Consider the following 26496-nt stretch of genomic DNA (forward strand, 5'->3'; position numbering starts at 1 on the left):
TGTTCCCCATGCCTGATATGAAGTTAGAGTAGAAAAATGGGAGAGATATGAAAATCTGTAGAAATTTGGGGATAAATTTGATCTGGTTGGCATTTAAAAGCAAGCCTACCTAGTTCGTGTTACTCATTCTCATTTTCCAGAACTTCTAAATGGACCAATGATTAGACTCAGTACAAGTACAAGGACAGCGTTTTCTACATGGGAAATGTCATCATTTAAAAAGTTTGTCAAACATGGAGCAACTGGTATCTCTTATCACATTTTGATAGCTAACAAAGATGATTACATAGAATGGGAATTAATTGTAAAAGAGGTGACAGAAAACATTAGAAACAAATATAATGGGACAGGAAATGGAGATATATTTTCCACTAATGTGGCCCTATCTAATGGAGTAAATATAACTTTTTAAAAAGTCATATAGTAGGTATGTGACCTCGCTCCGTTTGCCAAAAATGTATCACAGAATAATTGATGCAGGAAATGTGGAAAGAGTGTGGTGGATTCCATCTAAATATGGTAAACCAAAAATTGCGGGGGTGGAGGAAATACTGCATTCATACAAAAAATGGATTGGATATCACATACCAATGAACCTATTACAAAATACCTTGAATTATCTCTAAAGAGAGAGAGAGATGTCCAACCAGACCATCATGATTTAGTAGGCATTATGTTAACTGCAGGGACGTGGGTGGCGCTGTGGGTTAAACCACTGAGCCTAGGACTTGCCGATCAGAAGGTCGGTGGTTCGAATCCCCGTGATGGGGTGAGCTCTCGTTGCTCAGTCCCTGCTCCTGCCAACCTAGCAGTTCGAATGCACATCAAAGTGCAAGTAAATAAATAGGTACCGCTCCGGCGGGAAGGTAAACGGTGTTTCCGTGCGCTGCTCTGGTTCGCCAGAAGCGGCTTAGTCATGCTGGCCTCATGACCCGGAAGCTGTACGTCGGCTCCCTTGGCCAATAAAGCGAGATGAGCGCCGCAACCCCAGAGTCGGTCACGACTGGACCTAATGGTCAGGGGTCCCTTTACCCATTACCTTTTTATGTTATCTGCAGCTAAAATGTTGATAACAGTTAAAGTGTATGCCCATGTGGTTCCAACTGAACAAGAGTGCTTTAACGAAGTATGATAATTTGCCAAAATTTACTGAAATGTTCCATTTTCAAAAAGGAAGACAATGGATAAGGCTTCTAATGACTCCCTCTACTGTCCAAGGCAGCATGTCGCTGAATACCAGTTGCTGGGGATGACAAATGGGGTGTGTTTCTGTTTCACTCAGGTACTGATTTTGGTTTTCCCAATAGTATGTAGGCGGCTACTGTGAGAACATGATACTGGACCAGTTCAGCCTTTGGCCTGATCCAGCAGGGTTCTTCTTACATTAGTACAGCAGATGTACCAAGAGGAATGAGAATGAGGGCCAAAATAGTGGCAGGATGGCTATAGTAAACATGAACACTCTGTTTTCATGTGCTGAAAAATATGTGCTAAGATTTGCAACACGTTTAGCTGGGCACAATGAATTTTGGCATGACTTTCACTCATAGTAGTTATTTAAGAGACTAAATGTTCACCTCTTGTTTGCTTTGTCTCTAAACTAAGTCCCAACCACTGCAACCTTTTTTCATAGGAAAGTCACTCCACCCCCTTAATTGTTTTAGTCATCCAAGTAGGGTGGATTCTAATCTCCATTCCCAATGGGATAGCTTTGGGTTGTGTTTTGAGGTAAGAAGCTCATGAAATTAGCACTCTAATGACACTAGATGGAAAGTGCGTTGAAAACCTGACATTCACTACCACAAGAGATAGTAATGGCCACCAACTTGGATGACTTTAAGAGAGGATTAGAAAAATTTATGACCTTTGCATAAATGAGCCAGAGGGATTACTCAATTCCAGCTGTGTATATGTGAAAAACTTTTTCCTGCTATGCCTTCTTCAAGTCAAAGACATCCACTTACTGAGGAATCAGTCTGGACAGAATGTCTAGTTCTTACCTTTAAGTGTCACCCAGGAACTGTCAGCTTTTTTGCTTCGTGACAGTGGAGCTGAGAGAGCAACAGCTTTCAAATTCTCCCTCTGAGAAGTCTTCTAGTCTTCATTTGTCTCAAGCTCTGGGACTTTTGTGCATGCTAGAGGATGGATCTGGGTTAGATCTTACACCCACTACAATGGAAGGTCAGCAATTCCAAAAATGTTCCTTTTCCCTGTTGCTGAAGCTTTGGCCTTTCTGCTCAGTCATCTTGCTGAAGCTGTTGTTCTACCAGAAGGCTGGTCCATTAGGGCAAATGAGGAATGACTCCACCAACCTCTGTCTGATTTTACCTAGCTCTCATCTTCCAGCTTACCTGCCTTCATACTTACATCCAGCCCAAGGGGTGGCACTGTGGGTAAAAGATGACATGACAGAAGTTTATAAAATTATGTATGGCAAGGAGAATGTGAAGAGAAAAGTGTATTTCTCCCTCTGTCATTAACATTAGAACTTGTGGACATTCACTGAAGTTGAATGTTGGAGAATTCAAGGCGGAAAACAGAAAGTATTTTTTTACACGGTACATAATTAAACTATGGAACTTGCTCCCCCAGGAGACAGTGAGCATCACCAACTTAAAGGTAAAGGGACCCCTGACCATTAGGTCCAGTCGCAGACAACTCTGGGGTTGTGGTGCTCAACTCGCTTTATTGGCCAAGGGAGCCGGCGTACAGCTTCCGGGTCATGTGGCCAGCATGACTAAGCCACTTCTGGTGAACCAGAGCAGCACATGGAAACACCGTTTACCTTCCCACTGGAGCGGTACCTATTTATCTACTTGCAATTTGACGTGCTTTCAAACTGCTAGGTTGGCAGAAGCAGGGACCGAGCAAAGGGAGCTCACCCCATCGCGGGGATTCGAACTGCCAACCTTCTGATTAGCAAGTCCTAGGCTCTGTGGTTTAACCCACAGCACCACCAGAGTCCCTATCACCAACTTGGTTGGCTTTAAAAGAGGATTAGGCAAATTCATGGATGAGAGGGCTATTAATGGCAACTAGCCACAGTGGCTCTGCTCTGCCTCCAATGCTTCTCAATGCCAGTGGCTAGAACCCTCATGAGGGGAGAGTGCCTTTGAGCTTGTGTTCTGCTTGAGGGTTTTCCACAGGCGTCTTGCTGGCAAGAACATGATGCTGGATTAGATAGGCCCTTGGCCTGATCCAGCAGCCTTGTCTTTTGTTATTAACACAAGGCTATGCATGAGTGACAGCGCCCCTTCAAGTGGCCTAGCACCATCAGCAGAGTGCCAGAGGCAAGCAAGTGCAGATGAGTTGGCTGAGGGTGGAAGAGAGCCTAGAACAGAGGCGAGGCTGCTTTCCTGGCCCTGGCCTGTAAGTTAGGTTAAAATGGGTGGGTGGATGTTTAATCATCACTTACTGTCAGCGTGCCAAGAAGGGCCTCCTCCTGACTGTCTGGTGATGTGGTGTGGTTAAGCATCCCTAAAACGTGTTCTTCAAGGGCACAAACTCATCCACTTTTTCATCCGACAGGGTTGGATTGATCCTGCAGGAAGATAAGTAGTGTTTGTTTGTTTTTTAACCCCTCTGCATTCACTATCCATGTATTAAATGACCCCCAACTTTAACTACAAATTTTTTTGGGGGGGATACCGTCTTATACCCAGAAAAATACAGTATTTTTTCACACAGCACACAGGTATGATATGGAATTTGCTCCCACTAAATGTGACGGCCACCAGCACCTTTCAAAAATGATAAAGGTCTCAATGGATGCTAAAAGGTAAAGGTACCCCTGCCCCTATGGGCCAGTCTTGACAGACTCTAGGGTTGTGCGCCCATCTCACTCAAGAGGCCGGGGGCCAGCGCTGCCCGGAGACACTTCCGGGTCACGTGGCCAGCGTGATGAAGCTGCTCTGGCGAGCCAGAGCCGCACACGGAAACGCCGTTTACCTTCCCGCTAGTAAGCGGTCCCTATTTATCTACTTGCACCCGGGGGTGCTTTCGAACTGCTAGGTTGGCAGGCACTGGGACCGAGCAACGGGAGCGCACCCCGCCACAGGGATTCGAACCACCGACCTTTCGATTGGCAAGCCCTAGGCGCTGAGGCTTTTACCCACAGCGCCACCCGCATCCCCAATGGATGCTACTCCTAGCCATAATGGCTTTGTTCTCCCTCCACTGTGGAAGGCAGTATGCCTCTGAATACCAGTCACTGGCAATCACAAATGGGGAGATGTGCTGTTGTCCTCAGGTCCTGCAGGCAGGCTTCCCATAAGTATCTCTTGGCCACTGAGAAATCAGAGTGCTGCACTACATAGGTTCTTGGTCCGATGCAGCAGGGCTTTTCTTACATTCTTAAAGGTGAGAACAATTTGAAAGACCTTGGGCCTCTTTTATTAAGAGCCTCAAAAAGGTGTATGAGCTTCAGATAAGATAGGAAACGAGACAGAGACTGAGAAAGGCACCTGGAAACTGACACTCCAGCTAGTCTCAGCGGAAGCTCCTGCCGCTGCCCCACTCACTGCCTCCCTCACTCGCGTTTCTCCCTTCCCCTCGGGGACTTTCCTCCGACTTCCTCCTTCCTAAGTGCCATCCTCCCCAGCCCAGGCGTTAGGGAAAGCGAGCCGATTCCAGCGTAGGTGTGGCATCCTGGCTGAGATGGAAGGGTGTGTCTCCCCCCTAAACTCCACGTGCCCTCTAGTCGCGTCGCGGAGTGGGATGGCTCTCGCGCCCTCCCCCCCTCTCCTCCTATCTCCACCCAGGAATATACAGGGCTATATAATGGGTCCCCAATCAGGGCCCAGAAGACATTTGCTACCCCCCCTTCCCCATTGGCTCGGTGATATTCAGAGCCAGGGGAAGACTTGGCTATGGACGGGGCGCGAATGCAGCAATTGGCGGAAGAGCATTACGGGTACAGGTGGGAGCGGCTGGCGGGCGACCTGCGGAGGCTCCAGTGCCTGGCGCTTTTTTGCCTTCTGCTTCTTGTGCTCTTGGCTATGCCCGTGATTTACCTGCTGGGCAGCAGCAGCCTCAGGTGCAAGCAAGACGAGGTAAGGAATAATACAAGGACCTGCGTTTTACTCTGTAGTGTCTGTACTGACCGGCAGCGGCTCCCCGGGGTTTCGAACCACGGGATGCCAGGTATTTATTTGAACGTGGGACATTCTGCATGCAAAGCAGATGCTCTTACGCTGAGCTCCCGCGCTTCCCCAAATCAAAGGGTAGGTTGTCTCTCTGTGGGCGGGATTTATCAGAGAAAGCTGCCGAGTCAGGCCATGGATCCGTCTAGCTCAGAACTTCCAGCAGCGCACCCTCCAGTGTTTTAAGGCAGGATCCTCGTCCCCTTCCCCCAGTCGTACTGGGAGATGCCCGGGACCTGGGACTTTGGGACGCGCAAAGCAGGTACTTTCTCACTGAACGCTCAACATGTAAATTTCATGCTGAACATTTTAACTTGTTTTTACTCGTATTTTGATCCGTCTGTAGGCTGACTTGCCATTATCGTTTTCTGTTAAGAGGTATTGGAATGATTAAATAGTCTATATACTCTGTTAAGTAAACAAACAAATAAACAATGCGGAAACCCACGGAGGGATCTTTGGCTAGGGAAGCTGTGAAGCGGGTGGGGCTCCACAGAACCGCGTCCCAAAGAAATGTTGTGGACCAGAGGAGGTGGGAGTTTGTTTCTCTCTTCACAGTTGTGGAATCCGGAAGTGTAGTTGGAACGTTACTCTTCCCTTCCTTCCTTCGTTCATTCATTCGTTTCTCCTCTGCTTCTTGTCATGGCGATGGCTGTGTGTTTTTAGGGGCATGCTTGTAGGATGAAGTTTAGATTGCAACGCGCTCCAGTAATTTGCTCATCTCCAGCATAAGGGAGCAGGTCGCTGTTGTTACCGCAAATTTAAGATGTGTGCGTGTGCTGACTACTATAGATGGGAGGGTGGGCTTTATCAGCCCATGGGTTGCATTCACTTTTTGTCAGTATTCTGGGGTGTACATGTGAGGGGGTGGGAGGCCAGAGGCGATGCAGGCGAAGCAATGAATGTCCGTTTTACCTTTAAATCGTAGACTAGTTTGTACACACACTTTCACACCCCTCTCTATCATCCAAGTAGAAGGCATAATCAGAGTTCAAGGATACAGTCAAGCCAGTTAAAGACACTCTCTTGGGGAGAGGGGGTGCACCTGGGTAGGCATAGTGGTGTGGGGAGGAACCCTGAGGGCTGGACAGAGAAGCTTTGAGGGCCACCTTTGGCCCCAAGGTTTGAAATTCCCCACTCCTGTTGTAGATCAAAGATGCCACTTTTGTTATTCACAACAGCTCAGCAAGGTGACTTAACTGAGACAGCTCAAGAAGTAACCTGCCAGACTAAATGACTGAGTCCCCCAGTTCAAGCTGAGTAATTCTTATCAGACTCACTCAGCTGAGTGTTAGAGGACAGGGGACACGGCAAGGTACCACTGGACCTGATTAGGGGAGTGGAATTCTGTCCCCAATGGAATCATTATATCAGGGCAGGAAGACTTATTGAAGTCGACTTTTTCTGGAGGGCCCCGGACTGAAGGTGTGTGTGTGTCTGTGTGTTGTGTCCTCATCTCCCATGGAAGACTTGAGGCATAAAAGGTTGGACAATATAAGGTTGGACAATCCAGAAAATCAAAAACCTGCAACCTGATTTGGTGTTTTATCACCGCTGTTGGAGAAGGCCATCCTCTGAATATACTGTAGTTCCTGGGAATCACGTGAGGAGAGCTGCAATTGCACTTGGCTCCTGCTTAAAGCCTTCACAGAGGCAGGTTGGCCACTAGTGAGAACAGCCTGCTGGACTTTGGCTTCATTCACCAGAACTCTTTTGATGTCACTAAGCTTTGTGACACAGACTTTTTGTGGTGCTTCTAGCAGTGAGGTTCCAGACGATGGTTGGGTGATGCTAGTGGTGATGCTATGGAATGTCCATAAACATTCAATTGCTCGGGTAATATAGCAGCCGAGAATAGGGTGTTCAAAACTCACCTTCCGCAAGAAGGCTTGCTTTGACAATTTGGTCAGCTGTGAGGCAGGCAGGAGCTGTGTGGAGCAGACAAAAGGTTGGAAAAGGTGAATGGGACATGGTCCCAGAAGAGATAGTAGGTAAGAGGCAAAGATCCCACATGCAGGATGGCTGGAGGAGAGGGGCAGATTCAGCAGTGGAGTGAAATATGAGAAGGGTGATAGGATGGAACTAGAACACAATGAGTTAAAGAGCCCACTGAACTTCCATACCTTGAGAGGGATCCTGCAATTTAGAGAGAATCCTAACATGCACAGAGATCCAGAAATGAGAGCCAGGAGGTTACCTGAAACACTTACCATATTTTTCGCTCTATAAGACACACTTGTCCCCCTCCTAAAAAGTAAGGGGAAATGTGTGTGCATCTTATGGAGCGAATGCAGGCTGCGCAGCTATCCCAGAAGCCAGGAGAGCAAGAGGGATCAGTGCGCACCAATCCCTCTTGCTCTCCTGGCTTCTTGAGTGCAGCGGGAGCATTCCTGCCTCTTCACTCAGGAGGCTTTGCATTGAGGCTTCCCTTTTGCTGTGCTGGCTTCTGGCTTAGCCGTGCACAGCCTCTTCCGGGCAGGGGGAGCCTTCATCCCGCTGCCCTGAAGAGGCTTCGCATGGCTATCCCATAAGCCAGAACAGCAAGAGGCTATCCCAGAAGCCAGATCCCTCTTGCTGTTCTGGCTTCTGGGATTCAGAATATTCCCCCCCCCCCCTGTTTTCCTCCTCCAGAACATAGGTGCATCTTATGGTCTGGTGCGTCTTATAGAGCGAAAAACACAGTATATTTAATTTCCATAGTCCCCCACACCTTTTTTCCTGGTCTCTCCATGCTTTTGCATTTCTACGGAGTGGCCTGGTGCATTCATCACCTGTACCCAGGAGTGGGGAACTTTCGTTTCAGCCCGGGGGCTGCATTTCCTTCTAGGCAGGATTCTAGGGGCCACATGAGCAGGATTAGAGGCAAAAGCTGACAAAGCAACACATGTAAAATTTACCTTTGTACAGTTGGCTAGTTTCTACACCTTCTCCTCTCCATCCCCCCTCCAGGCAAGCAAGAGGCATCATGGGAGTCCCAGGAACACATTCCAGCCAGGCAAAAACACTCAGGGGGCAGTCCAAGGCAAGTCAGAGGTGTAGTCTGGGATGAGTTACAAGGGGCAGAAAGAGCAGCCAGAGAAGGGGCACATTTGCCCCAAGGTTCCATACCCTTGCACTTAGCCAAAATTAAACCACAATTCATTATGCAAACTGCAAATCACCACAAAGAAGATCATGCAAAGATGGCTTGTTTTGTGGGAGCATATGCCCTACTTAAAAGGGACGTGGGTGGCGCTGTGGGTTAAACCACAGAGCCTAGGACTTGCCGATCTGATGGTCGGTGGTTCGATTCCCCGTGACGGGGTGAGCTCCCGTTCTTCAGTCCCAGCTCCTGCCAAGCTGGCAGTTCGAAAGCATGTCAAAGTGCAAGTAGATAAATAGGTACTGCTCCGGTGGGAAGGTAAACAGCATTTCTGTGCACTGCTCTGGTTTGCCAGAAGCGGCTTAGTCATGCTGGCCACATGACCCAGAAGCTGTCTGTGGGCAAACGCCGACTCCCTCGGCCAATAAAGTGAGATGAGCGTTGCAACCCCAGAGTCGGCCATGACTGGAGCTTTACCTTTTATGGCCTTTACCTTTACATTTTATGGCCTACTTGACTCCCCATGTGCTTCATATTACCTACCCAACATCCCAAAAGAATTCATAGAGCTGTATTGCTACCATTGCCTCAGGCAGATCTCCCTGCCCCTTCCTATTGGCTGGCTGCAAAGGTGTGGAAATTTTCTCAAGAGTTCTTTGCCCACTCTCCTCAAGAGCACTCAAAAGATTATAGCAGCCTAGGGTTTCTTTAACCCCTTCCTTCCACTGCTCTACATTATTCCCTTGTGCGCGCACTCCCCCCCCCCCCCGCAGTGTTATACTGAAATGTGACTCCATTACTTTCCCATTTAGATACTATATCATCCTTCCCCAGATAGGGGAGCTGCATGAATATAACCCATTAGAGAGTATATAGTCTAATATTGTTTCAAATATTCTGCAAAAAATGTTGGAGAGCAGGGACTTTTTCTTGCTCTGTCCTCCTCTTAGGGCCAAGCCTCGCACAGGATTCTGCTGTTGCTCAAGCACCAGTCAGCGTTGAAGGTCAGTACCCACACCTTACATTTAAGGCACTCTTATCTCACTATAACATACCTGGAGAATCCTGGGAACTATGGTTTGTTGAGACTGGTGGGAACTGTAGATCTGTGAGGTCGGTACCCGTAACAAACAAGAGTTTCCATCATGTTTTTGCAGGAAGTCATGACTGATAAAGTGGAATAAGAGTTTGTTGTTTGGGGCAGATGTGACCTTAGACTCCGGGCTTCTCTACACTTCTTCTTCTCTCACTGCTCACTCCCCACACCACCACGGGAAAACCACTCTTTAGCACTCAGTTGGAGCAAACCTGGGAAAGGAGTGGAGCAGAGAGAAAACCACTTGGGCCTGTATCTAGAAAGCATGGGTCAAGTGGAAAACTGTTCACACCTGTGCTTTCTAGCCATGGGACTAGCAGAAGTGTGGACTTGTCTTGAGCCTTACATAGCAGCAAGTGTTTCTGTCTAACTTTACTGAAAGGGCTTCTTCAGTTAAAAGGGCCCAGCCTTCTCCAACTGTTTTTTTCCACTACAAATTAGCAGGGAAGGCTGGCTGGCTGCATGAGGGCTTCTGTGATACGAGAGTCCTCAGGGTCAGAGTATGGCAACATTACACCCTTTGGCTGGAGTGGTGCCAGCATCACGAGATCCTCTCATGGATGTGCTTCTGGGGCTGGCCCTCTCTGTAATTTCCCTTTCTGACTCAGACTCCTTGACATCCCATGAATGAGGGGAATCCAGTGCCAGGGTGATGAGACATTTTGTTTTCAGGCAGGATTCCATGCTCCTGAAAACTGTTGCATGAGGGAAGGGGATGAAGGATGTGACTACATAGTGTGCACAGGTTTCAGGGAATGTCCAGGAGAGCGGGTGGATTGTGCTGCTGATGCTGCTAAGATCACCTTACTTCATATACCTCATCTCCTCTCCTGTCTCCCCCCAGTGTTGGTGCTTCCAATATGCCCCCCTCCCCCCCCCCCGCCACAAAAACCCTTTCCCCTTGCAATCCAGATTTGGGACTTTCCAACATGTGTAAACTTAAGGCTGCCCAGCCCAGTCTGTGAAAGTCATTGAGCAAAAGACAACTTCTAACCACCACCACCCCATTGACTAGCATCTTTATAGCCTGGCGATGTGGGTGGGGTAAACAAACAAGCTACACCTAAGCCATAGTTAAGGAACTGTGTGAGTTTGCACCTATCACTGAACCATAGCAAAGTTCAGTAAGCCAACAACAAACCATCGTTCCTTTTTGCTAACAAACCATAGTTAAAGGGCTGGCAGGTAATGGTTTAACAGCAAATAGTTAATTAGTAATAACTAATAAATAAGTATATTAATTATTTAGTAATGAATAAATTGGGATTTATTAACTAAACTTTATTTAATGGTTTAACATTGTGTGCAAAGCATGCAAATACTGTGGTTTGCTTTTCCAAATGACTTGTATGTGTGGGGTTTTATTATTACCCTCTACCCCCTCAAAAAATCTGGGCAATCACTTGCATAGACTGAGGAACATTTTAGGAGTGCTGCAGTGTTAGCACATATCTGCACAGCTATGTGCACCCTCTGTATCTCTCTTGCCTGCATGTACCGCTCAAGTTTGCACCTCCACCTGTTTATTCTCTGCCCCCAACAGAAAGTGAAATTGGGTGGCAGCAGTGCTTTTCTTCCAGAAAAAAAGGTGCCAGTACTCACCATGAAGTTGTTACAGTAAGTGTCATGCTTTTAACCAGTGGTTTTTTTCCAGGAAAAGAAAGGTGCTGGTACTGCATACCCTTGAGTGTCCCTAGATAAAAAGCACTGAATAGCAGTGTATATACAAAAGGCCTGGAGAAAAGTGTCGCACTGGGATATGAACAGCCACATCAAGAATCAAACATGACAGATTACCATGATTGGTATTCAAGTAATGTGTACTCGTGCAGACCCACTGAAATTAATTCATCTAACTCAACTGTACTGTAAGATGTGCTTACTGAGTTTTCAAAAACAACAATTTGTTGTTGTTGTTTAGTCGTTTAGTCGTGTCCGACTCTTCGTGACCCCATGGACTAGAGCACGTCAGACAATCCTGTCTTCCACTGTCTCCCGCAGTTTGGTCAAACTCATGCTGGTAGCTTTGAAGACACTATCCAAGCATCTCGTCCTCTGTCGTCCCCTTCTCCTTATGCCCTCAATCTTTCCCAACATCAGGGTTTTTTCCAGGGAGTCTTCTCTTCTCATGAGGTGGCCAAAGTATTGGAGCCTCAGCTTCACGATCTGTCCTTCCAGTGAGCACTCAGGGCTGATTTCCTTCAGAATGGATAGCTTTGATCTTCTTGCAGTCCATGGAACTCTTAAGAGTCTCATAGAATCATAGAGTTGGAATAGACCACAAGGGCCATCGAGTCCAACCCCCTGCCAAGCAGGAAACACCATCAGATCACTCCTGACATATGGTTGTCAAGCCTCTGCTTAAAGACCTCCAAAGAAGGAGACTCCACCACACTCCTTGGCAGCAAATTCCACTGTCAAACAGCTCTTACTGTCAGGAAGTTCTTCCTAATGTTTAGGAATGTTTCTCCTCCAGCACCATAATTCAAAAGCATCAGTTCTTCGGCGATCAGCCTTCTTTATGGTCCAGCTCTCACTTCTATACATCACTACTGGGAAAACCATAGCTTTTACTATACGGACCTTGTCATGTCTCTGCTTTTTAGGATGCTGTCCAGGTTTGTCATTGCTTTTCTCCCAAGAAGCAGGCATCTTTTAATTTTGTGACTGCTGTCACCATCTGCAGTGATCAAAAACAACAATATGCAAACAATAAAGAAACAACGAACAACGGCTGTGTGAAGCACATATTAGGGTTGCCACCTGTCCTGTATAATACAGGATTGTCCCGTATATCAACGTAAAATGCTGCATCCTGTATTGATACAGTTTTGACTTGTATTTCAAGTCTTCTCTCTCTCTCTCTCTCTCTCTCTCTCTCTCTCTCTCTCTCTCTCTGCCAAGTTTGGGATCCTCTCCGAATGCATTTGTTTGAAAGGGTGTGTGAAAGGTCATGTATTTAAGCTCCGGGTAGCCAAGCACAGACAGATTTTAAAATTCATGTGTATGTGTGTGTGCACGTGTTTGTGTGTGACAAATTCCAGAGATGCCATCCTGTTAGGCTGCAAGAGATTGTAATGGATTGCTTTGAAGTCACTTTAGAACCAGATGGGAAGGGGGAAATAACCCCGAACTGCCCTGCCCTGCTCTGTCCTGTATTTTTCCAGAACAGAGGTGGCAACCCCAAGCACACTATTGAAGTTCGAATAAAATAAACAGAAGGTTTAGTACACTTGCAGACACCACAATAAAATAGATTCTGTAAAGGGTCATATTGGAAGCATGAGTCACATATCAACAAGGGAGCCTTCCACATAGAGGTGTATATTGTTGTGGGCCTATTCATTTCAAAACTTATAAATGGAGACTGTGCAACGTTAAAATAGTCTCACAACCAACCCGTGGTGGGATCAGACAAGACAATATCCAGCAGGAACCAAGATGACTGTGGGTGGTATTCAACTAATGTTTATTCAGAGTATTTATTCAGAGTAGACCCATTAAAATTAATGACCCTAACTCAGACATCTTCATTAATTACAATGTATCTACTTTGAGTAAAAGTTAGTTGAATTACACAGAACTTCTTCCAAGCTTGGGACATGCATTTGGGGGCCTACTTCTTAACCCCCCCCCAAAAAAAAATACATTTGTATGGTGGCACAGCTGCTGTTGTGACCCATCTTAGATCAGGCCACAACCTGATAGTGGATACTGGATGAGTAGTTGAAGACCAATGCAGCAGCAAATACTGCTAGATGTGGTGGGTTCAGGAATGATTTGGACTAAGTTCTGCTTAAAGTAAATCAGAATGAACAAACCTAAGCTAGCCATGCTCATCAATTTCAATGGGTCTATTCTGAGTAGGAATAACCTGGGATAAAATCCTTTGCTTGGTTAATCTTATTGATAATAAATACCAGCACTCAGCATGTTTCTGTCACTTATCAATATGCAACTCGTGTAGGAGTTATTGCATAAACATCCGTTGGCAATTAGCATGAGCAGAGGTCACACAGCAAATGAGATTGCTCAATAACTTTCTACAGTGCTTTCATTCAAGGAAATGCAAGTATATTGGTGTCATGTGTGGAGCTCTGTAATCTGGGCCTCTGCCAAGGGTGGAAGCTTGTTGGCCCAGCTGAGCATAAACCAGGGAACTGAACATACTATTTATGTCATGGATAAACTCCATCGGCGGATGTGGGTGGTTGCATTCTTTATTTAAGTGTTAGAGAAATTGTGTAAATAATGCAAGTGGAGCCTAGAGCAAAAAGTTCTGATAGCAGTTTACTGAACAGATGTAACAACAAACAGTACATACCTATTTGAGGAGAAAGGAACAGACAGGTTTTGTCTTTCAGTTAAGGCCTTGTACATAACAGGGGGGCATACAGCTAAAAACACAGAGGAGAAAACTTCCTGAGAAATACACAACCAACCAGAGCACATGCTAGCTCATGTCACTCTACATTGTTGCTAAGCAACATCTCCACACACACACCCCCCTCTTGACTAGCGGACTTAACCTTTAAATGACATACAGTACTGCATTATCTCTGCTGGTGTACTTTCTGCATAAAGTACTCATAGGTGCAGAAGATCCACCCTGATCCTAAACATGGTCTTTTCTGCTGATCTTCCCTGGTGGTGAAGGGATTGCTGTCCCATAGGAGACATTTCAGGTATTCAGAATGTTTGTGTCCTTGTGATTTGGGGGCAGCGGGTCACCTAATACATGTATGTATGTATGTATGAGCAAATAGTAAGATTCATTAACTTTCTAATTTGGATCTTGTTTCATACCAAAGCAGTGCTTTTTCTGAGTTTGTAAATCATTTTAATTTTGACTCTTGTCAATACAGATAAAGTCCATCATTATTATTGAAATTGTTCATGAAGACTTTAAAAAAGTATTCAGACTGAAGTGGAAATGTGAAGAACAGAATTTAGGACTGGGCATACAAAAACTGAGTAAAACCAACTTTGATAGATTCATCTATCCTTGGTCAGAAATGCAGATGGAAAGGAAAGTGGAAATCAATCAAGTGGTCTTTTCACAGCCATGATTTTCAAACCAAAAACTTCACATGGTGTCAATAGCTCAGACAACACTTCCCCTGCCTTCTTCCCCGCCCACTCCAGTGCTGGCAGGGGGTAAGTCCCCTTTGTGGTACAGTCAGCCCATGCAGAGCACTGACTGGTTTTGTAAATAATGGTCAGTGAAACTGTGCCTCCCCTCCCTGATATCCTTGGACTTCAATTTTCATAATGGCCATTGCTCATGGATGAAAGGAGCTGGAGTCCACCACCATCTGGAGGGTGACCTTGAAATTACTTATTAAATTTATATACCATCCTTCATCAAAAGACCACAGCATGGTTTAGAAAGCAGAACACAAATGGCAGCGCATAACATCTATACAATATAAAACTCAAGGCAGTAATATAAATACCATTACAATAATGAGAAATAGATAACAAAATGCAGATTCTCCTAAAAGAGAATCAGCAGGAGGATATCTTAAATACAAAAAGTCCTGCTGCTTCTTGTACAGCCAAGTTCTATATGCAATACCTGGAGCAGATAGTCGCATTGAATCTACAGTCCCTTTTTCAGGTAGCTGTTATATTATGAGAGATACTCAGGCACCATCTACATGTTACTAATCCAGATTGTCCTGTGAATAACGATGGCGATGACAGTATGATTGCATCTTACACACATTTTAACTTGTGTGATTTCAACCTTAAGTAGTTGCAGGCAAACCGGCCGGTTGAAACTGCACACGTTAAATGTGCTTAAAGAGCTTAAAAAACTATTATTGTGTTGTGTCTGCTTGAGGTTTCCAAATGTGAAAACAAAATGAAGGCTCTCTGCATTGCTTGGTGGAGATCTGGTTACCCTGCTCAGTTTCCAGCTGTAAAGTGATGTCTAGACTCTAGGGGTTAAAAGTTAACTGCATGTACCAGGTGTCCTGTCCTCATGCCAAAGGGACTCTCCCGCATTCCATCTGTTTGGTAAGCACAGCTGTAGGAAGCAAATGACAAGTTACCGTAATTAGTAATGCCTGCATTGTTGTCGGGGGAGGTGGTTTGTTTGTGTGAGTGAGTGAGTGAGTGGGCAGGGATTGACCAGTACAGTGGTACCTTGGGTTAAGTACTTAATTCGTTCTGGAGGTCTGTTCTTAACCTGAAACTGTTCTTAACCTGAAGCACCACTTTAGCTAATGGGGCCTCCTGCTGCCGCCACGCCACCAGAGCACGATTTCTATTCTCATCCTGAAGCAAAGTTCTTAGCCTGAAGCACTATTTCTGGGTTAGCAGAGTCTGTAACCTGAAGCACTATTTCTGGGTTAGCAGAGTCTATAACCTGAAGCGTATGTAACCTGAAGCGTATGTAACCCGAGGTACCACTGTACAAATATTAACTGGACAGGAATGTGTGGAGTTTTATTTTTGCTTGGTGTGATTTCTCTAGCCTTTCAGCAGGCACTGAAAATAGTACATACAGTGAAGGTGTCTGCCTGATGTCCCTTAGGCAGGGAGTTCCAGAGTGTAAGTGTTGTCACACTAAAATACCAATTTCTTACAAATGCAGAACAGGTATTATGTGGCAGTGTAACAATGCCAGTTCTGCAGACAGACGTGGTAGAGTGAGTATATTTGGGGTAAGGTGATCTTGCAGGTAAACTGGTCTGAAATTGTTGAATAAATACAGGGGTGGGGAACATTTTCAGCCCCTGGTGGACCACTTTGCCTGGTCCCCCACCACCACCACTTGGCAGTGCAAATTGAATTGAAACCATAGTGCTGATGACTTTCCTAGCCAATCCAAGTGGGGCTTGATTTTCATTACCCATAAACCTATTGATACACTGCAGAGCTCCTGAAACTCTAGAGTGAAGCTAATCAGCTGACTTCAGACCCTGCTTTTTGAAGGGGTTGTGTGCTCCCAAGTGGAACCAATCCCAGAGGGGCTTGGATTTGGTGCCCAGTTTAAAAGGTGCCAAACACAGCCTCAGCTTGCCAAGGAGCAATTAGGAATATGTTTCAAGGCTCCTGGTGGTTCTTTTGCACCCAAGTTGCTACCTGTCCTGTACCTTATTTATTTAGAGCAGGCACATCCAACTCCCAAGAGACTGCAATCTACTCCCAGTATAAAAAAAACTGGCAGTGATCTATCTATTGTCATTGGAGAGAGGAGGAGTGTGCGTGTGGGGGTGGGTATTGCCCAGAGTTGTTGAGCTTTTAGAGGGTAGGATTGCCCAGAGTTCTTCAGCTTTTATTTGTTAACTTTCAGTAAACTTTATTTAATTCCACGATCGATAAGGGTCCCACGATCTACCAAGATCAGCCAGGGATCTACTGGTAGATTGCAATCTACTGGTTGGACATGCTTGATTTAGAGCAGGGGTGTCAAACTCAAATTCATCGGGGGCCGCATCAGCAGTTTGGTCACCCTCAAAGGGCCGGTTGTATCTGTAGGACTATGTAAAGGACATGTAAAGTGGAGGTTTCCTGTGTAGAACGGCTGGCGCCGCTAGAGGGCAGACGTTCTCTGGCTTGTAGGCTGCCGTGCATGCGCTGAAGAGGCGGCTTTCTTGTGTCAAAAAAAGAAAGAAAAGCGAGAATAAAAGGTGAAGGCTGATGGCCGGCGGCGGCTACACGGGCCACATGACGAGGTCTGGCGGGCCGGATTCGGCCCGCGGGCCTTGTGTTTGACACCCGTGATTTAGAGCATCTACACCCTAATATTTGGCCAAAAAGGCTGACAGTGTGGCTTAGGTAAAGGGACCCCTGACCATTAGGTCCAGTCGTGACCGACTCTGGGGTTGTGGCGCTCATCTCGCTTTATTGGCCGAGGGAGCCGGCGTACAGCTTCTGGGTCATGTGGCCAGCATGACTAAGCCGCTTCTGGCGAACCAGAGCAGCACACGGAAATGCCATTTACCTTCCTGCCGGAGCGGTACCTATTTATCTACTTGCACTTTGATGTGCTTTCGAACTGCTAGGTTGGCAGGAGCAGGGATCGAGCAACGGGAGCTCACCCCGTCGCAGGGATTCGAACCACCGACCTTCTGATTGGCAAGTCCTAGGCTCAGTAGTTTAACCCACAGCGCCACCCACGTCCAATCAATTAAAACAAGACATTGCCCGCCCACAAGCGCTCTCTCTCTCTCTCTCTCTCATGGATTAGAGGTGCCATATTGCTGAATTAATCACTTGTGCATTTTCCTTTACAGATGTCACCTGAAACACTTCCTATATTCCAGAAACAAGAGGCCTCTCCTGCAAATTGTGAGTTTGCTTAAAAGAAGAAGAAGAATTGTAGTGTTTGCTTTGTGTTCCAAATAAGATTCTCCCTGCAGCAAATTACTCCAGGCAGTAGCAGGCATTGGCAGAATAGGAGCATAGGACGTTACCTTATACTGTAATAAATGACATCCCAAAAGACATGAAAAGAATCATTTTATATGCAACAGCTGCCACAAGGTTATTGATTGCAAAAAGTTGGAAGTCAGAAGAAGCACCAACATTGAAAGATTGGCAAAATATTTTTTTTGAAATGACTGAATTAGCGAAAATGACGGCAACAATTAGAATGCAATCTAATCAAAATCTCAAACAGGAATGAAAATGTGTAGAAGAATACATGACCAAAGATGCTCCAACAAGAATTTATTGATATGTATAGACTGATTTCACTAAGTTAAATTAAGCTAAGCTAAGCAGATATATAAGATTGAATGTTTAATTATTAAGATACAAAATTACAATCTCAATAATAAAGTTACAAAATAATAACAAGGAAGTCACGCGCGGGTGGAGGGAAGACACAGGGCAAGAAATAAGAAATAGATAAATGTTGGTACATAATGAAATGTGAAAATGTGAATTCACGAATATAATGTATATGTATCAATATGTGTGCAATGGTGGGGAAGGCTGGCGCGGCTGCGTTTGAGCAGCAAGCCACGCCCCCGCTGAGCTTCCCTATTGGGTGCCCAACTGGGGAGGGGCGTGGCGCCAGCCCTGGAGTTGAAGCGGGGGCAGGGCGCCCCCTGCATGACGCAGGAATCGTCTCCCGCTCTCAATCCCTTCCCTCCTGGGAGTAGGAAAGGCTGTATCAATATGTAAAGATTTCATATATGTATTACAACATTAATAATAAATAAATTAAGTGCAAAAAAAAAAAGGAAGTTACCTCAAACTGAGTCAGAACACAGGTCCATCTAGGTCATTATTGCTACACTGACTGGAAGCAGTTCTCCAGTGTTTCAGGCAGGAGTCTATCTTAGCCCTGCGTAGAGAAGCCAAGGATTAAACCCGGAACCTTATTCACGCAAAACAGCTGCTCTCCCACTGAGCTACAGCCCTTCGCCCATGATGCTTAATTGTGGGGAAAGCTAGTGGTGAAAAATGTGCTTGAGGTGATATCACAGCTTGGAAGGGGGATGCATTCACCATGGCAGGAATGGGAAACTTATGTGGCCCTCAAAATGTTGTTGAACTCTGTTGCAGGGGGCTGGACTTGATGACCCTTGGGGTCCCTTCCAACTCTAGAATTCTGTGATTCTGTGGGCTAGGGTTGATTCTGTGATTCTGTGAGCTAGGGGATGGGGGTTGAAGGGGGTTGAAGCCCAACAGCATCTAGGGGGCCATCCTCCCTGTCCAAAAAGGAGCATAGCCCTGGACTGCAGAGGTTCAGGGGCCTCAGTTCACTTCCAACATGTGCTATAGCAAGTTGCTCCTTAGGAGGTCTCTATGGTGCTGTGCAACCCATGCAAAATGCAGACCATCCATTTCTAAATCATCTCCAATTAGGGGCTATCAGACCTCCAATAACAAAAAAAAAACAAACTTACAGGACAGTCTGCTTGATGGTCAACAAACCAGTATTGGTTGAGAGCTAGTGTGGTGTAGTGGTTAGAGCAGAAATAACTAGCAGGTGTCCTCTAGCCAGCCTGCAGCTGCCATCATCCATGACCATTGGCCATCTTGGCTGAGGTTGTTGGCAGGTGTAATCCAACACTATCTGGAGGGTACTCTGTTAGCTCCCCAGGATTAGAAATTTGGTCTGGGGTCTGGGAGAGCAGGGCTCAAATCCCCACTCAGCCATGGAGCTCATTACATCACAACCATGTAAGGTAGATTATGCTGGGAGTAATCAGTGACTGGCCCAGAGTTACCCAGTGAGCTTCATGGCCAAGTGAGCATTTGAACCCTGGTTTCCTCCAGGCCCTAGTCCAACACACTAACCATTACACCTCTGGATGGGTGATAAGCCAAGCTGCCTTTAAAATGCTGTTTGTGCCTCTGCAGCCAGGGATAGGCAGAAAACATTGTTCTTGACATTCTGTATCACTCCCTGCCTACTTATTCAAGGGACAGATTTCTCAGAAATTCTCCAGAGAGCTTATTTCCTGAACCATAGTGAGAAATCCCATTATTTATTGACAGATGAGAATAAATGCACTACCTTTAAGGTTTCTATGCTCCCCTTAGCTGGTGATCACCTGTGCTAAAACATACTTCTACACTGCTGGCACCTTTGTGAAGATCAATGATTTATAGGAAATAGATTTGACTGGCACATTTATAGAAAGTTCAACAACCACATCAATTATGCAGCCCACTTTTGCCCCTGATGCCACCCATCCATGGCATTCCAAGAAGGTTGCCCTCAAGGGAATGTAGTCTTGGAGTTTAAAACAGTTCTCCACTCTTTTATTATGGGATGGCAATATACATTTGGCTCCAAGATCGCTGGGCTCACTCAACATCTGGTTAGAGGGGCAATGTATGGTTTATCCAGAAGAAAGTAAGGGGGGGTATAAGATTGTGGTCTTAGAGTGCATCAGGTAATTCATTCTCTCTCTCTCCCTCTTTCCCTTTCTCTCTTACATTGCAGATTCGGAAAGCAAGCCAAAGATCCATCTTTCAGGTAATTTTCACTTTGCAGTTGTTTCTCCTCCAAAGATTTATGTCTCTGGAGTGTGTTCCTTCCACTTTCAGAAGCCCATCAGAATAGAAAGGTCTCAAGAATAGCCCCTGGTAGTGTTCAGTGGTATTAAAATACATGCTTGCAAAGCACAGTTGTCTGGAAATATGGTACTGTGCATGTGTTAAAAAGAACAGCATATACTTCTTGCAGTGGCTAGATATGGTAGGATGGCAAAACTATTAAAGTGGTGGCTGATGCTCATTGAGATTGGTAGGGCAGAGAACGGGGAGCCCAACATTAGGTGGTGTAAAAGCCAGTGACAGGAAAAGTCAGAGCCAGTGCCATGTGGAGCCAACTAATTTTAGTTTTGTCCCCATCCTCCTCCCTGCTGAATTTTACAAGGAAATCACTGAGACTAAAGCAGAGGAAGCTGAGGGGCTGTGCCACCCCCTTGACTGGTAGGTGGGGTCTGGCTATGGGCAGGCATGCCAAAATCCTAATGGCCCACTAGAACTACAGTACCCCTTTTCTAGGTCTTCAGTGGGCAACACTAAACAGAAATAGACCTGAGAAAATATGGAGAGGATTTGGAAGGAAGAGAGAGAGAGACAGACTGGATATAGCACAGAATGGAGAGACAGAGTTACCAGTCTAGTGAGATGAACGCACTGGTTCAAGTTTCATGCACCACTAAATTTAGAGAAATGCAAATCTTGAGTGACCATTGCATTTTTGACAGTGTTTTGTTTCAGGAAGTGCAGTAGGTAGGTTCACATTAGGATGCAACCTAAACTGAATCTCTCTCCTATCCATAGACTCAGGTAGGCTCACCTGGGTTCAGGTGGGACCTCTGGTGTTCATCTGAGTTTGTGGCAGGGAACCAGTGACCCTCCATTACTCATCAGCCTCAGCCACCACAGCCAACAGTCAGAGATTATGGGAGCTGTTGTTCAGAAATATCTGGAGGTACACATTTTCTTCCCCACTCCTGGGGTGATGGTGATGATTTGGGGCTGAATCTGAATAACAGGCTAGAAAGTCACAAAAGCCACCAGCCTCTTTGAATGTTTTTAGCCCTCAGTGAGAGCATATACCTAAATTGTTTTGCTTTGTCTTATCACAGCTATCAAGCAAAATTCATCCTGTGCCAACAATGTGCTTCCAATCTTAGAGTGGACAGTTCGCAGAAATGAACAGCATAGTCCAATGAAGTATTTCAATGGTTTCTTGGTGATCCCAAAAAATGGATATTACTTTGTCTACACTCAGGTCACTTTCCGATGTCCTGATGGTACATGTGAAAACATAGAGTACTGTGGGAAGAAAGGAGTGGATGTAAGAAACGTAATGCAGGTGGTTTCACTGAAGAGCCCAAGCTATCCTGCACCTCGCCCAATCATGAAAGGCGAGAGTTCCATTGACAATTATGGAAAATGGAAGAAAACCATTTATGTTGGAGGTATTTTCCAGCTATGGGAAGATGACACACTCATGGTCAATGTCAGCAACCCTGCACTGGTGGGATTTGGTGGTGAAGGAGACATAACCTACTTTGGTGCTTTCTTAATCTAACTGCCCATTTGAAACCATGGATTCTCCCACTACAGCCCAGAATTTCCACAATGCAGTGTAATAAAAGGATGCTGCCTACAAATGCTTCCAAAAATTTCCTCTGCTGACATGGCCTTGATGGGGAAGTTCTGGTCTTGTTTTCTGAAGTTGAGTTGAGGGATCTGGAATCCTTCCATGTCACGTAAATGCTGGTTTTGAGTGTATTCTGCCTGCTCAGCTCCCTGAGCTTTCAGTTCTTTCAGGATAGTGAATCCACAGCTTAGAACCTAAGAAAACTGCCAATTCTACTCTGGGCCCATTGGTCCATCTGGCTCAGTATTGTCTACACTAACTGACAGCAACTCTCTAGGGTTCCAGGAATGGGGTCCTTCCTATCCCTAACTGGAGATGCTGGGGACCAAACTTGAGACCTTCTGCATGCAAAGCAGATGCTCTACCACTTATCTAGGACCTTTCCCTGAACTTCATTTGCTCACACATAGAGTTGTGTCAGGAGTCATTTTTAAGCAATAATTTTCTGATTTGCACATACACCACCACCAAAACAAACAAATGAAAAATAAACTTTTGGTTTGGTGTTTTACCAATGACTGGGAGAGTTCGTATGCACACTTTAGCACGTAGATAAAAATACTATCACACACACAATCATAGAATCATAGAGTTGCAGTTGGAAGGAACCCCAAGGGCCATCTAGTCCAACCTCCTATAACGCAGGAATCCTGCCCACAGCCATCTCTGGGTGGACTCAAATCACCAAACTTTCAGTTTGCAGCCAGACACACTGACGCATTGTACACCACTGGCAAAGTTTTGGTGTGGTGTTTTACCAATGACTGAGAGTAAATGTGCTCATGAATAAAAACATAGCATAAAAATAATATTGATAATATTATTGATAATAATATTGATTTCATCCAAAGACATTGTGAGGCCCGAAGCACAGCACAGATTTTGCTATGATTTATACTTGCTGATTTATTTTCACATATATGCCACTTCCAATGGGAAGGTCAATCTGTAAAAAAAAAAAAAAAATAGAGGAAGGGGCAAAAGATCCAAGCTTTGCTCCCTTCCCATTTGGATGACACTATAGCAATACCCCTGATTCAATTGTATTTGTGATCACTATGAAGTTCAGTAGCATAGACAAGAGTGAATGCAGGTTCACTGAAGGGACTGGACCCCGTAACAATTTGCTCATCTTTCCAATTAGAAAGTTAACTTTAGATGTATCCCAAATTAAACTAGACCTCAAGTGTCAAGAGTATGCAGAGAAGGGGTAAACAAAAACTCCATAAAGGAGCAGGAAGGGAAACGTCTGCCTGGGCAGTTTGAAGCTGCTACTCCCAAGATTATATTATCTGAAGCAGTTTCTTTGTGCACACATGTTCCTGTGCTTTTCACCCTGCGTGAAATTTCCCAAGCTCAAACAATGGTGCTATTGGCTTGACACATGCCCCTTTCCCACATTCTGCTCTGGGACAAACAGAACACCCCCTCTGTATCTTTTAAATCAGTGCAGCTTCTGAAGCCTTACCTGCCCCTTGAAATGGAATGGAAACCATTTCAGAACCTGTGGAGCTTTCAATGTTTGTCTCCATCATTGCATTGTACTATGTTGACCCCTCGCCCTTTTTTTCTTCTTTGTTCTTAGAGGGTGGGAAATGAAATGAAATAAACAATGCATGGAGATATACCTGGTTATGGGCTCTGTTTGCATGACTACAAGGAATTGTGAGGAATCCAGCCTTGTAACTGGAACAGCTGTGTATCAGCAAGAAACTACAGGGCTATGTGCACATTGCTGTGAATCTTTCAGTGGAGAACCATGGGACAAGGGAGAGAACTACAGGTCATAGCTACACTCTGAGCCTATATTAGACTGGTTCTAATTAACCATCATGGCATTCACTTACTCCACCCCAAAGATTTGAGATGTGCAGCATGGAAATTCGGTTTTGACCTATACTATATTATACCTGCTCGCAGTGGCGTAGCGTGGGTTGTCAGCACCCGGGGCAAGGCAAGTAATTTGCGCCCCCTAACCGGTGGATTTGCGCCCCCTAACCCTAACCCCCAGATGTTGCGGCCGGTGCGGCCGGCCCCCCCTGCACCCCCACGCTACGCCACTGCCTGCTCGTATACATGCATCACTGCATGCAAAATGTGCCATTCCTTAGCTATTATTAGAATCATAATGTATGCACAGCCTTTCATTCCAGTGAGAAATGCCAAGACAGAAATGCCAAGGCACAAACAAATAGCAAAATAGCAAGAACAAAGCCAATCATAAAAATACTGAGTAGTGCCAGGTTAATCCACACTGCAAATTTCTGAGTAGTTTTATACCACTTGTACATTTCCTAGATGGAATCCTGGGATTTTGTTAAACATTCTCCCCAAAGAATTAACTGTGAAAGATTAGTAATCTGTGGCACCCGCTCTGCTCAGACTAAAATTGTGGGGTTGTCCCAGTGGAGAGGGAGTGACCCCTTAAATCAGCTCAGATCTGTGGTGTGGATGTATCTCTAGGTACTTAAATGACTTGGGGCACAAGACTCAAAAACAAATGTGCATAAATGTAAAACAGGCGATAAGGTGTGACTGGAGTCTTAGCAGCACTGAGTATTACAGCATGCCCATCTGTCTGGAAAGCAAAGTATTGGAGGCGAGGATGAAAAGATCTGGGGCCTAGCACAATACCCTCAGGGCTTAAGGCTCCCTAAACCACCCCTTAACAATATCCTTGTAAAATAAATATGCCCCAAGAATATACCTCACTCTCTGTTGCACTCTGACACCCTCTTGCAAATTAGTCCTTGGTTCGAGAACAGAGTTGTGATAATGCAAAAAGGAAAAAAAAAAGGGGGAGTTCCTATTCTCCAGCATAAAATGACAGCATATATGGAAACTTCTTTGATGGATTGGGAGAACAAGTTTGTAGACATTATTAAGTCCAGGATAGCATATGGGTATGTGAGCAATGCCTTCAGATTATTCAAAAGCCATAAGGATAATAGTTAGGAGTGGGACTCAGTATACTGCATAGTTAACTGGGAGAACCCAGAAAAAAGAGCATCTATGCAACTGGTTCATTCAGTTTGGGGAAGCGAATGACTTTGTTTCTCTCCTTTTTCTTAATTTCCCTTTGAAACACTGGTTTTTAAGGTCTTTCAGGTTTGCTTCATGTACGAGGAAACAAACTAATGTAACTTCTGTTGACATAAATTCCCCACATTGTTTTCTGTTTCTGGAATACATGTTAGATGCTATTGTGTATTAAATATTTAAATAGATGATTTTTTAAAAATGAGTTCTGCCATGGTGGTGTTTTTGTTCAGTTTCCTCTATTACTCAAAATAAACGTCTGAGGTCGACCCCAGAGATATTGAAGCAGCTGTTTAATTCTTACACAGCAAAAAAAACCCCGCCATCAGCATAGATAAATCTTGGTTATTAGCAAACCAATTTGATATACAGGTACTGAGGGAAGATTGGAATAAAGAATTAGAAATCTCAATTTCGTTCACACAATGGGAAACTGTTTTAACTGCTATAACAAGGGTGTCTCTGGACCTCAAACTGAGGCTCATATAACAAAAAAATTATATTTAGAATATAATGGACCCTATTACATTTGTTTTAAAAAGGACTATCTAAGGTATCTAACTGTTGGAGATGCAATAGGGATAATGCTTCTCTAGAACATGTGTTTTTTTCATTGTCCTATACTGAAAGATTTTTGGCAGAAGGTAACTGAAACAGAACTGCACAGAACAACCTTACTGGATAATTCCAGTTTGAAAGCAATCTACTGGGATGTTTGAAGTTTTTGTTATGCAAAACTTAGCAGGAAAATTGATGGTGGTGATGATGATGATGATAAGTGATTTGCAATATCTGTGTGGCAGGGGGCAAGAAAATCAAGCAGGAGGGAAACCTGAGAGATCATAGCTCTCCTTTCTTTTCAATTTCCCCAGATTTTCCGCTGCAGGTTCTTACTGCTCAGAAAATTGGATTGCAGTCGGTCAGATCGGCTTTCTTAGAATTGCATCTGAGCAATGGAAACCTCTCACAAACACACCTGAAATTACAATGCCTGGGCCACCCCTCTCCTTCAGAATGGCTGAGTTTCAGAACTCTCTTTCCCTGTGAGCCATAGGCCCCCAGAGGGCTATGCATTTCATTGTCTTGGAAACTGTCCAGGAGGAGAGCTTTTTCCACTGCAAAATATTATGCAATAGAAAATTGGCACAGTCACAGCAAAGGAGATGTGTGTGGGGATTCCCTGCCTCCCTTTTTCATGGATGTAGCCAGTATTTTTGTTAGGGAAGAAGACCTTTTGTTGGGCGGCGGGGGGGGGGGCAGAACCTCAGTTACCTATGTATTTTTATTTATTTTTATTAATATGGGGGTGGCAGCTGCCCCCACTGCCCCTCCAGCTGCGCCCATACTCTCTATACACTTTGGTTATTGAATCACCTGAAAAACCCCATGGAATGTCAGAGGGAAGGAAATAAGATATTAGTTCATACCAGCACTCCTACGCTTAACAGAAGACTAGGGGTATTATTATTATTATTATTACTATCACTATTATACCACATACAAACTTCAGTTAATTCATAATGTGTTACATTTATTTCTTTATTTG

General features: G+C 45.0%; 1 protein-coding gene and 1 long non-coding RNA gene across 2 annotated transcripts; one reads left to right on the plus strand and one right to left on the minus strand.

Moving 5' to 3' along the window:
- Window positions 1–2030: 2030 nt before the first annotated feature.
- LOC114589241 (uncharacterized) lies at window positions 2031–9578 on the minus strand. Its single transcript, XR_003704621.2, has 4 exons — window positions 9279–9578; window positions 7016–7069; window positions 3416–3541; window positions 2031–2387 (listed from the first exon to the last, which is right to left on the minus strand). It is a non-coding gene; the product is annotated as an uncharacterized LOC114589241 (long non-coding RNA).
- Window positions 4763–25155, plus strand: TNFSF15 (TNF superfamily member 15). The gene is made up of 4 exons (XM_028715454.2): window positions 4763–5051; window positions 17566–17620; window positions 20235–20267; window positions 21391–25155. Exons 1-4 carry the CDS (start codon window positions 4869–4871, stop codon window positions 21837–21839), a joined length of 720 nt encoding a protein of 239 aa, XP_028571287.2. The 5' UTR covers window positions 4763–4868; the 3' UTR covers window positions 21840–25155.
- Window positions 25156–26496: the final 1341 nt, after the last annotated feature.

This window comes from Podarcis muralis, chromosome Z, assembly GCF_964188315.1.
Source record: "Podarcis muralis chromosome Z, rPodMur119.hap1.1, whole genome shotgun sequence".
NCBI classification, from domain to species: Eukaryota; Metazoa; Chordata; class Lepidosauria; order Squamata; family Lacertidae; genus Podarcis; species Podarcis muralis.

Excerpts from the sequence above, each read along its gene's own strand:
- TNFSF15 (XM_028715454.2), top strand. The coding sequence starts at position 4,869 with ATGGACGGGGCGCGAATGCAGCAATTGGCGGAAGAGCATTACGGGTAC. Across the intron at positions 5,052-17,565 it reads TCAGGTGCAAGCAAGACGAG|ATGTCACCTGAAACACTTCC; the intron begins GTAAGGAATAAT and ends TTTCCTTTACAG. Across the intron at positions 20,268-21,390 it reads GCCAAAGATCCATCTTTCAG|CTATCAAGCAAAATTCATCC; the intron begins GTAATTTTCACT and ends GTCTTATCACAG.